Consider the following 12,057-nt stretch of genomic DNA (forward strand, 5'->3'; position numbering starts at 1 on the left):
AGGCAGAGGAAGCATCCTACCTAAGTTAAAGGTGTACTCTCCTCCACGCTCCCGATACATTCGATACACCAGGTAGCAGGACAGAGGTTTGAGGAGGAGGCTGAAGATGGCCATGCCTATACTGAATCGCTTCACATCAGTGAGATAGTTGTTTGGAGGGTAGAAGACAGAGACGTGAATGATGTCTGTGAGGACTGTGAGCAGCAGGCCAGTCAGGAACTGGAAACAAAGAGAGAATGGGACATGAACTGAATAGGGATTAACCACCAGGAGAAACAGTTACAGCATCTATTTCCTGCAAGATCTGTGTTCACACAATCATGCCTTCACCTCAGTATCACACATTACAAACCCTTGACACTGCCCCAGGTCGACAGAGATTCCTACATGAATGATCTTGTATTTCATGCATTTTCTTCACATCTGTCAGACACCTCCTCATGATATGCTCCAGGATTGTTTAGTTTTGCTTGCCAATCTCTTTAATGTTCAGAGAAGGGTTTTATGAAGCCCCTCTAACTCAAGCATATTAAACACTTCAAGTCCTCCTCTGGCATTACAAGTCACAACAGCAGGTAAAAAAGTAAGAATCAAGTATGTCTTACCTCTGAGATGTGAAATAAGAGATAGTGAATGATTCTCACTATGGTTTGCAGTGCATATAGATTTATATGCTCTCTTATAAAAAAACCCCAAACCAACCCAAACAGGCAATTTGACTTGTTCACAACCAAAAATCATCACGGACTCAAAGAAGCTGTCTGCACCCTCCACCCTCTCCCTGAGCAGCCTGGTGGAGGCACATACCCTCACACTCACCATCATGATGGCATCAAGGGAATCTCGCTGTACAATGGCCCAGATCCCCACTGCAAGGACACTGAAATTTCCCCAGGCATAGGAGGCTGGAAACATGTGGTTCATGCATCCCCTGCCAAACAGGACAGAAAAACCCAGCCCACATTCACAATAAGCCTCCAACTGTTTGTTTGGATTCACCCCTGTTCCCATACAAACACCTCACTCCAATTTAAGATCTTCTTGCACACAGGCAGGCAGAAACAGGGAGTGCCAATCCCCCAAGAATGTCCCATTCCTAGTTTGAAGGAATACTCTATTCTCGCCCAGTTACCAATCACTCACCACACTGTGAGCAGCCAGTGCACCAGAATGATGGCCTATGGAAAAACAAAACAGAGAGGAAGACAGGTCAGCAAGTTGGGAAAACTCTGGGAAGATCAACATCAAATGACACTATCTTTTTTCCAAGGGACAGGTAGAAGACTGCCCTGGACCCATGAACCAGTGCAGAAAGCTGGCAGAGCAACTGGGACAGTGAAAACACAAACCCATTTTTCTCTGTGTCTGTTGCTGAGCATTTCCTGTGGTGCTACACTGTAGTCATTCATTCTCCTTGTCATCTCTGTTGACAGTTGATTCAGGGCTCACTTAGTCTTTTCTAAATGGGTTATTGATTTTGGAAATCCAGAAGAGTTTGTACAGAAAGCTGGGCAATCTGTTTCACACTATGCTAGCACAGTTTACACATGACCAATCTGGCATCCCATCACCAACAAGTCCATGGATAGTTATGCCTGCAGCTCCCAGCAATTTCACTCCAGTCCTCAGTAAATCCTCCTTTTACCTGCTTCCAGTCTCTTCAGAGCAGTTCAACCTCACTGCAATATAACAGACCTGAAGGCAACTTGTAGGAATCTGAGAACAAAATCCTGCCATAGTACACAGCTTTTCTCACTCCAGCAAAGCCACCAGGACCCAAATGCCAGCAGTGCCCTAAGTAGCAAGAAGATGATGCTGTAACAGATTCTGTACTTTGCAAATGTCCTTAATGGTCCTGATCCTTGTGCTCAAGGGGACAAATCCAAGGAGAAAGCATCTTATTGTAACAAGCAACACAAGGATTCTCTTCACCAGCTCTTGACATTTCTGTAACCAAGGAGACATACTCTACATGACAGCAAATGGGAACAAGAATATACCACTTCAGTCTTTTTCCATACCTATCTGCATGTGCTCACTCCTGTTGGCCAATCTCAAAGGGAGATCACTCACATTCACTCTCTAAACATTTGTGAAAACAAGAATATGGAAGACAGCCTCATAAAAGAAAGGCCAAAGCCCAGATGTATCAAAGGATCCATGGGAATTAGGCATTCTTCCATTTTTTCTAGCTGTGAGAAGGGCTCCAACTGACATTTATATTGACCTCAGACCCTCACATGCTCCCACAAAAAAGAAAAACATAAACTAAATTGGGAAATGAGTAAGTAGCAAAAGGCTCAATTATTCAGTGAACACAGAAAGCTGCAGGGAGATGGGAACATTGAGACACTAAAGAAAAAGAAATTTAAATTTAAGATCTACTGACATCCTGCTACATTCATCGACTTAAAATGTCTATCCAGGCTCTAACTTAATGCAAAACTAGTTGCTCAAGAAGAGAGTTAATAACCCACGAAGCTGTGACATGAGTGAAGCACAGCTGGGAAATCAACAGCAGTGTCACATCTGCTGTGGCTCATAGTGCTCTGTGTAGATGAGTTCTGGTAAGACACAGTTCTTGCTTCACTGCAGCAAGCTGAGCATTCACCCAGAGTTGCCTAGACTTTGTCATAACTTCAGACATTGCTGAAACAGATTTTTATTAATGATTTCTTTTAAGTGTTCATGAAAGCCTATAAAATGCTTCACCACCACCCCCTGCTTTCCCTTCTCTCAAACTGTACCATGGAGACCAGGCAGCAAGTGCTAATCAGTGAAATACAAGATGTTCTGGGATAAGAATGGAGATGTGCAAATAGCATTTACTCAAGAGACTATCACAACATCAGGGAAATTCTTAATGAGGTGGTATTTAATTGCATGTTACATAGCTGCGAGCCCCCTCCAGGCTAACCAGTTAACATAATGAGGCAGGATGGCTTTTTATTTTAAAGCTGTCTAGATCAATATTGCAGTTATTAAATTATGAAGCATGCTTAGTCACCAGCATTAACTGATAGTATGAGGGACTGCTGAAATAAACCCAAGGCATTCCCATCCTGGTTATTAGCCCCATTTACCTGACAGTTCTTCAGGGCACTATGGAATTAGCTGGTGGACTTGGTTTCAGCTTTAACATAGAAAACGGAGTGTTAATGAAAAACAGGCTTTAAAGCTACAGTTGCTATGTGAGATTAGATAGTTTGCAGGCAGTCTCCTGATGAGACAGCAGAAGAATCTAAATTTTTTCCATCTGTTCAAGGCCTTAAGTCTGTGCCTAAGAAAAACACACATTGCAAAACAGCACACATTGCTTCTTTGGGGAAAGTAACTCCTAAGACTTGAACTAGTGCTGAGAGCAGAAAATAAGAAAGGTCACCATCCCTTCCGGGCAGAAGGATGACCATGTGATTAAAAGCATCCCATTGGAAACTGGGGAGAGCTCAGGAGAATTCCCTGTAAATCCCAGCATGTGATGGGATGGAACTAATTGCCAAGCATAAAAATAGCCTAGGTCTGCCTGGGTCTCATTAGATGGGAAAGTCGTTGGAACAGGAACTCCTTTAAACATGCTTCAGCACAAGGTTGAATTTTGACTTAGTTAAAAATTATGTGGTTCCAAACTACAATTATTTTCTTGTAGAATCCAACTTTTAAAGTTTTATTTACTCTTCCTTTTTTTTTTTTTCAAGTGAGCTCATCTACTGTGTGACATATTCACCTGAGGATATACTAACCAAAATATAGATCTGAGTGGCCATCTGTGAGCATATTCACTATTGAAACAGAGTGATAGTAATGAGTGGTTAGGCAGTGGAACAGGCTGTCCAACAGCCTTGTCATGGTTCTACCCTTAGGGATTTTTAAAAGTCAGATGAATTTTGAGTTGAGCTATTTGATCTAACTTTGAAGTTAGCTTTGCTTTGAGCAGGAGGTTGGATTAGATGACATACAGAGGTCTCTTTAGGCTGAATTATTCTGTGATCCGGCATTTCGAAATGCCCAAGCACAAACTCTATGTTTCTAGGCACATGGATTGTAGAGCACTGTCCAGGCTTGACCAAACTCACTTTGTATTTTGAGGCTCTGCATAGTTATTGTAATTATCTTAAGTGTCATGCAAAAACATGGCTATGCTGCTTCCACATGCTTTGCTGAGCATTACTATCTGAGCTGAGCCACTAGAGGTTGTTTCATAAGTATGTTCCTCATCCACTCTAGGGCAAAACCTGCTACATGAATTTTATAGCTCTGCAAGTAGCTTAAGGAGATACCTCAAGGCTAAGCCATTGCTATGTCCTGGCACAAGCACAACTCAGTCACGCAGTTTTCTTGGAGCTGCTTCTATCACGAGGCTCATCTTTTTTTTATCTCACAGAAGCTGTAAGCAGATCATGCCAGCAAATATCAGTGGTGTGTGTTATTTCCAGTCCCTTTCTGAGTAAAAGTCTTTCCCACCTTTGCAATATGTTTTGAGGAAGCAGACCCTAACTCAGGAAGAGTGCAAGGATGAAATACAATTAACTCCCTGTCCCCCAGCTCTTCAGCCCCAGAGCAGTACCATCAGACTTGACAACAAGGAATTTCACAATGCTGAAAACAATTTGCCCAAGACAAGCTCACTCTTATCTAGTAACAGATTTGGGAATTGTTATCTGAAGCCAAAGAAAAGCAACATTTCAGTTGTGCTGTCACGGTGACTCATTCATTCAACAAGTCTGTGTTTTTCAGCTCCCCTACCTCCACCTCCCATGATAGAAAATGTATATCATGCTAGCAAACTTACTAATTAAATGTCCTTATTTTTCACTGTTGTTTTAGCTTGGGGGGGGGATCAAACCAAGTTTAAAAATTAAGTAGAAGGAAAGATCTTTGAATCTTCCGAGTGCCCTGGGAATTACCAAATAGTCCAAACTTGTCAGAGCAAAGCATGAGTTAGTTCCCAGATGGTAATGTAATGGCCTTGAAAAATCCATTTTCTCACTTGCCTCTAACAAGGGAAGTTGCTTTTCTTGGTGAACTGGTAAGAGGGGGAAGCATCGTTTTATGAATGCCAAGCTTTTATTTAGCACAGCCACATGAAAGCCTTCCTCTACAAAGCTGAATTCGTAATGGCAGCTGAGATAATGCTGTCCTCCCACCCAACCTGTAGGCAGCCTGCTTCAAGGGCACCACTTGCAGCTTTATGAATCAATAGCAGAAAAACCTGATGTGATCAGGTGGGATTAATTCTCTGGGTTTTAACCAAAGAAAGCACCTGGAACTTGCTGTACCAAAGAAGATACACAAAGGAGTGAAGCTGGAAAAAGGCACACGCCCCTACAGATCTCAGGGCTCTGAAAATAGGGAAGACGAAATAAAGGAAAATTTCTGGTATCAGGGAAGGCTTCAATATCAAACACCAACATCAAAAGCAAAAAAGTGATTTTAGCATTCTCCAGCTTGTCTGCAAGGATGTGCTTCTTCCCAGAGTGAAAAGTGTAACGTAAGTCCCTTATTTCCCACTTCTCTGGTTACCAGATATTCACCAAAACTTTCACGTTGCCCCCAACTGAAGCCCTTCCCAACAGAGAAGCAATTTCAATTATCACACAATAACCCCAAAATAAGTGGGAGCATCTTTCTAAGATACTTTGCCTGACAAGCAAAAACTTTGCCTCTTCAGTATCTGTGCAGTGTTTGTCCTGGATGAACTCTGGTCAGCCGAGCTGGAAGCCTCCATGGACACAAGTTAATAACCAGCTCTTATCCCAGACACTTTAACAATGGCCCTGAAGTAAGAGAGGGCCTTGGAGTCATTGCCTGCCGGGCTGAATGCGCAAGAGCTTTGGCAACACCAGGTTTAGAAACACCAGCCTTGCCTCCTCAGAAGCCTGCACGTCTCCGGACCAGGCCCCCAGGCAGGTCCCGGACAGGGGAGGGCCGGGCAGGCCGGGCCGAGGGCCAGCTCCGGGAGGCCGCCCCCCTAGGAAGCGCGGTGCCGCCCTCTGCAGCCGCCGGCGGGACGCCCCTCCCGGCGAAGCCCCGAACCCGCGGACACCGAGCGGGCGGGCGGACGGCCACCGGGGAAGCCGGAGAGGCCCCTCCCCGCCGGGGAAGCCCGGGAGCGGCGCGGCCCCGCGGCCCCTACCTTCAGGTTGACAGCAGGCAGCTCCATGGCAGCGGCCCGCCCGCCCCGTGACTCTGGCGGCGGCGGGGCCGGCTCACGAAGGGCTGGGCCAGGCCCCGCCGCCGACACGGGCTGGCCACGGGCCGCCCAGGGGAGGGCGGCGGGGCGGGGGGAGCCGGGACACCGCCCCGCCAGCCCCCGCCGCGGGGGGTCCTCGGGCACCGGCGGGGCAGGGGGGAGGCGGAGGCCCGGTCCTCGCCCGGCCCGAGTCTCTGCCCCATCAGCTGAAGCGCGGTGGGTCTGGAGTGTGCCTTTATGCCCTGGGTGTCTTGTCAGACGGCCGTGTTCCAGGCGAGGAGATAGGCTGGATGCTCTGGCTACCTGATGTGTATGGCACAACACTTGTTTCCAAACCAGGAAGCCACCACTTGGTTAAAAGTGTGTCTGGATGAGTTTGTTGGCTGCAAACACTCTGCTGCTTACACACGAGGTTTGACATTGTACCTGTGCCATAGTCAGTGCCCAGGAAGGTTAATGCATGTGTAGGAGGGAGAAGGAGAAAGCTTCTGTGCACACATCAGTACTGTGACAAAAAGGCGAGGAGTGACAAAGAGACTCTGGATAAACACCGGTAAAAAGCAGTTGTGAGGTGCTGGCTGTGCTCAGCTGTGTCACGCAATAACCCAGGCAAGTTAAGGTCAGTCTTTGCGGTTGAGCACTGCTCTCCAGCCATGTAGATGGAATGGCTGGTGGATACTTAGTTGCTTCCTTTGGCCCTAGGTTTTTCCCGAGAACTCAATGACTGAACTCTTTGCCTAAAAGCCTGAGAGAAATCATGAGTTCTCCATCTCTCATTCTGAAAGAAAGCTTGTTCGATTTCAGAGCTAGGGAAGCTGATACCTCATCACCCCAGCCCCACACAGTACAGCTATAACTTACCATTTCCTGTCCAGTTCATAACAGCAGTCTTCTCCTCAAGTGTGGCAAATGAACTAACAGAGCCAAGAAGTCAGGATGATGACCCTTCTCAAATCCTCCCTTCCTTTCCCAGTGTATGCTTTACCTGCAGTGTAAGACTACAATATTTTACTGAGTCAGTTGCTTTCTTGTCATCATGTATTGCAGAAAAGATGAGGCCTCTAAGGAATGAGGCAGGAGTCGGAAGTTCATTGCAGAAGCTGAATGTGGAAATGTATGAGTGAGTCATCCTTCAGTCTCATTTCCAGTCCAAGCAGTGCAGTGCAAGGTTATGCATGAGAATTGTGCATAACCTACACACAGACAAAACAAATAGAGCTACACAAATGTAGCTCTATCTAGCCTGTCCCTGAGTGCTATGAACCGCTAGTATGCAGCACACTTGAGGATCTCCCAAGGCAAAGTATTAAATGCCAAAATGAAAAAACCTAGAAAATGCTAACTAGAGGAAGCAGCAGAACAAAACTGACTGGCTGCATGGCTCAGAATGACAGTAAAAAAACAGGCTAGGAATGTCTGAATGTGCCACTTCACCAGATGAACGACTGCAGTATAACTCATCCATTGCCACATGGCACATCAGCTGTGACTTTGTTTCCATTTGTGTCTTGAAGGGAAGTCCTGCCTCTATTCCCAGAAGCAGTGGCATCAAATGGGATCAGTGCTAGTGGGCCCAGTAGTGTCAAGGACTGGATTTTACCCTACATGACAGAAAGAAGATGTGACACCTATGGTGGGCGGAAAGATAAAGAGAGACTTTGAATAGCCATATTGCTGGCTCAGTGCTCGGGTGCAAAGTGTGGGTGCCAAAGTATCTATCAAAGGAGAACTGTTGGTTTTATAAAGACAAATTCCAATGTCCCAGTTTAAGTACAGCACTGTTTGGACGCAGCAGTATGTGGGCATCTTTGCTCCTTTGAGTGAGGCAGAGTCTCATTATCATTTATGCAGCATGAGCCATAATTTGGATTGATGTGACTGCTGTTCAATGCAAAGTATTCCTTTCCCCTTGTACAATAAAAGCACTTCATTTTGTTCGTCAATGTATCATGCAATTAATTCAGCCCTGCTTATTATATCCTGGGCTTGCATGTCATGGACTCAAGGGGCTTAGAAATGTCTTAATGATCTCATGGCTATGAAAACAATGAGAGCTGTGATAGACATTATGCATTTGCACGTCTCTCACACCTATCTGATCTGGGGGGTTGGTTGGTTTTTATCTCTGCTTTGCAAATTTTATCTCTGCCTTGTAAATTGCCTCTCTGTGTAACCTACTGTCTCTGTTCCGTTCCCTAGGCTTGATAACTCAAAGCAACATCAACATGGTGAGAAAGATAAGCACCAAGTTAAAGAAGACCTGCAGGGAGAAGCAGATGACCCAGGAGACTAGAAACAGGATACAGAGATTTTCCTGGCTAGAAGACTAGTGCAGGTGAGTTCAGCTCACTGCAACTAATACCCAGCAATTAGCTGCTTTATGTCAAATACGTTGGTGGTATGTCTTGTGCAGGCTGAGTAAAAACCTAACAAACAGCTGGCTTCCTTCCTGACAGCAGAAAAGTGAGGCTAATAAGGCAGAAATGCTTTCCTTTGTGTTTCCAGGACACTGTACCCTCGGTGGGTAAGGTAATAGCAATTCCGTAGGGAAGTAGAGGAGCTGATACAATTGCTCCTGCTGCCCTTATGTAGCCTGTGGGGATGGAGACAAGCTCACCCCTCATAGTTCTGCCCTTCTTGTCCCCTCACTTGGGGTCTAGTCTGAAGGTAACTAAAGTCTGCAACTGGCACCAGTGTCTTTGAATTGTGCCCCTGGCTATGGAGCCAAGAGTAATGAAGGCATCAGGTCTGCACAAATGCATATATTATGAATAGAGCCTTTCTGAATAAGCACGGAGGAAGGGCATGTAAGATTTTTCCTGGCTGTACAAACTCCCTTTTAAATCCCAGTGGGAAATCAGCAAGCAGAAACATTATTTGGATTGGAGGAGAAACTGAAGGTATTTTGTAACGCTGGTAGGGAGCCTCCTCCTGTACTTCACTGCAAAACAGACTATGACAGACAGGAGGATTTGGGGAATGGAAGGGGTTAGACTAATGTGGTATCTTGAAAGCACACTTGAAAGTCCTTTCCAGTCTTAGCAAGGAAGAGCTGCTTCTCTGTTCTTCTCTCTTTAGAGCTTGAGGCATAATTGAGGGACTACTCTTCAAGATTCACAGGGACTCTAGAAAATGAATTGACACACCAGAAATGGGTTTCTCACAGCATTCCGAGAAAACAGCAGCTCATATTTTCTGATTGAAAAAATAGGAAAGCAATGCTTTTTCCAGGCTTTCTGTAGCAGAAAGTGGCTGGCATGGACTTGAGCAATTTGATATAGCCTGGGTTTGAAATTGAAGCACTTTCACACACTGTGGATTGACAACTGGGTAATTACAGGAGGGTGGGGGGAGGAGAAAGGGTTTCAATAAAACACCCCCAAGCTAAAATGAATGCAGACTATTACAGACCTGAGCCAGAATGATTCCCAAGTGTTTTAATTTGTGCTTCCATTCCTTGTCTCTCTTGCAGTCATCATTTTGGCAACTGCCAGCAACATCCCCAAGATTCAACTGCATTTGCAGAGCAGGCAGCTGCTGAGATGATTATGTCAAATCAGCACGCTGTCCTCTCTTTTCCATGTCTAATGATTCTCACCCTTGGAGAACTGCTTTAAAATGATGCATACCCCTTGGACTCATTGTGAAGCTGCTAACAGCAGGAGCTGTAGAGCAGGAGTTTGGGTGGGACTCTGTCATTCACCTTTCTTGCATGCATGCCCTGCAATTAACTTGAAAAATTATTCCACAGAGCTCTGCTATGGGTGGTTTGGGCCTGGTCCAAAGTCCTTTCAGAACAATAGAAACTCTTGAGAGAGCTCTGAGTTAAGCTCTCTGGTGCCAGTAGAGAAGCTGAGCTTGTGTGAATTCTTAATTTGATTTTCTCAAACAATCAGTTTGAGAAGAACATATATATCGACTTGCTTGACTTTCATCTCCCTCTCTCTTGTTCAGACCTAATGCCCCCAAAGGCAGAACTGTCACTGACTACACTGTAACTGGGAGATACTGGGACGGAAGGGGAAAGTTAAATGTAACCTGGTGATCCTACCTCTCTGCAGATGCTGTCATGGCCTTGAGACAGAACAGGGAGGCACTAAAAAGCTTTGCTGCACTTAGAAGTGGGTTGGACGTGGACAAACGTTGCCCTGGGGTTTCATATCGTAGGCTGGTCTTGCATTCCACACCTTGGCATGTTATTTACTCAACAGCTTTCCATTGCACTGCAATTGCAAAGTCAGTAGTTGATCTGCTGATATATAAATCAGGTTTCCTGATTCTATTCACACTGCTGTGGCTGTGCAGCATATGCCTGTGACACTGCTCACCCCTTCTGCTTCATCTCTGCAACATCACAGCTTGATTCAGAAAGAATGAGTCATGCTCCTGGGTTCTCTTTTTCAACTCCAATATGAACAACCAATCCAGTAATGATGTGACTTGATTTATAATAATAACTCAATTTTCACTGACCATACACATTGAACTAATCCCACCAATTAAGAATAACGTGTTCTTTGTATTCAGAATTAATAGCAGACCAAAAGATGAAAAAGGAAGAGCTGTAGAAGAGAGTCTCCTTTTGGAGTCTAAAAGCTCTGGCTTAAAATTTAGACTTACTATTTAAGCCTGCTTGTATGTCACATCATTTGCAACACAGGCTTGCCCAGGATCTGCCTAGGATCCTACCCAGATTTTGCATGCAGGGCAATGAATACCTCCATCACCAAGGATAAAGGTCCATGCAAAATTTCCTACTTTCTTTCAATTGCACTGTTCCAACCAGATCTCGGTGCTGTATGGAAAGCAGTGTGGTATCAGAACCTGGCTTTGAAAATGCTGTGCATGTGGTTCCCATCAGCGTCACACACACCAGGGTTTGAGAGCTCTGCAATTGACTGTGATCATTTAAAGCCTTTTTCCCTTTATGCTTCCACTGACAATAGCACTGGCAGCACCACCCACCATTCTGCATCTGGGCTGAGGGAGGGGCTGCTTTTCTCTTTCTGGGTTAGCAAATTGTGTTGTGGCACAGAGCTGGAGCCAAACTACCTTCCTTTATTCCTGCCTTCTGGGCTAACACTGTAAGCAGAAATCTAAATAGCTACATTCAACCCAGTGGTAGGTTTTGCCTTAACACTCCTTTACAAATTCCTCCTGTAGTGTACCTTCTAGCACTGCAGGTGTATGTGGGTCAGAACTAATATTGTATTCATACCATAGCTCTGTAGTCAGACTGGGCACTCATCGTGTTACAGGCATAAACTATTATGCTAACAGCATTTGAGTGAATACACAATGCAGAGTGACACTACAACAGAAACAGGAGTGCAAAATGGAGATTTGCCTACCTAAAGGGAGCACAGGGCAGATCAGGGTAGCCTCATAAAGAGGGTTCTGACCACAGCACCAGGATTAGTATTTCTATCCCTTCAAAAAGTGCTGTACATCTCCAGATTCATGAATATAAAAGGCTTCAGAGCTCTCTCCCACCAGAAACCAGGGTGCTGGGGTGTTAGCAGTAGGAAAGAGCAGTAGAAAAGATGTTCTTTCTAACTACCACTACTCCTGTTTAACATAGGTAGCCTGTGCTCCTTCAATATATCACTGAAATCAATAATTAAGCAGTAATATAAAGAAGTTTTAAATGTCTGGATGGCTACACCAGGCAGAAACTGACTGTTGGCTGCAGTTTGAGTGAGAATACAGGGAAGACTGGATCCCCAGTTTGGGTAGAGAAATTTTTCTACCAAGTGGCTCTGTGTGAGCTGAAGTCATCACTGTTATCTGCTGGCCAGCTCCCTCGTAGGCCTTTCTGGCTCCTGCCACATCCTTAGGAGCAGTCAAAGAAGCAGAAGAGTTGCACA

General features: G+C 45.2%; 1 protein-coding gene across 3 annotated transcripts in view; it reads right to left on the bottom strand.

Annotated features, from left to right (window-relative positions):
* AGTRAP (angiotensin II receptor associated protein) overlaps window positions 1-6,255 on the bottom strand; it is a 9,329-nt gene extending 3,074 nt beyond the window's left edge. The window contains exons 1-4 of one of the 3 annotated variants that reach the window (XM_030507650.1): window positions 6,134-6,255; window positions 1,144-1,178; window positions 820-931; window positions 21-219 (exon numbers count right to left, since the gene is read on the bottom strand). In XM_030507650.1, the coding sequence (XP_030363510.1) occupies window positions 21-219; window positions 820-931; window positions 1,144-1,178; window positions 6,134-6,160 (373 nt within the window). In that variant the 5' untranslated portion in view covers window positions 6,161-6,255. The other 2 variants (XM_030507647.1, XM_030507648.1) reach the window with 2 other exon arrangements.
* Window positions 6,256-12,057: the final 5,802 nt, after the last annotated feature.

The sequence above is a fragment of the Strigops habroptila genome, chromosome 16 (genome assembly GCF_004027225.2).
Source record: "Strigops habroptila isolate Jane chromosome 16, bStrHab1.2.pri, whole genome shotgun sequence".
In the NCBI taxonomy this organism is placed as follows: Eukaryota; Metazoa; Chordata; class Aves; order Psittaciformes; family Psittacidae; genus Strigops; species Strigops habroptila.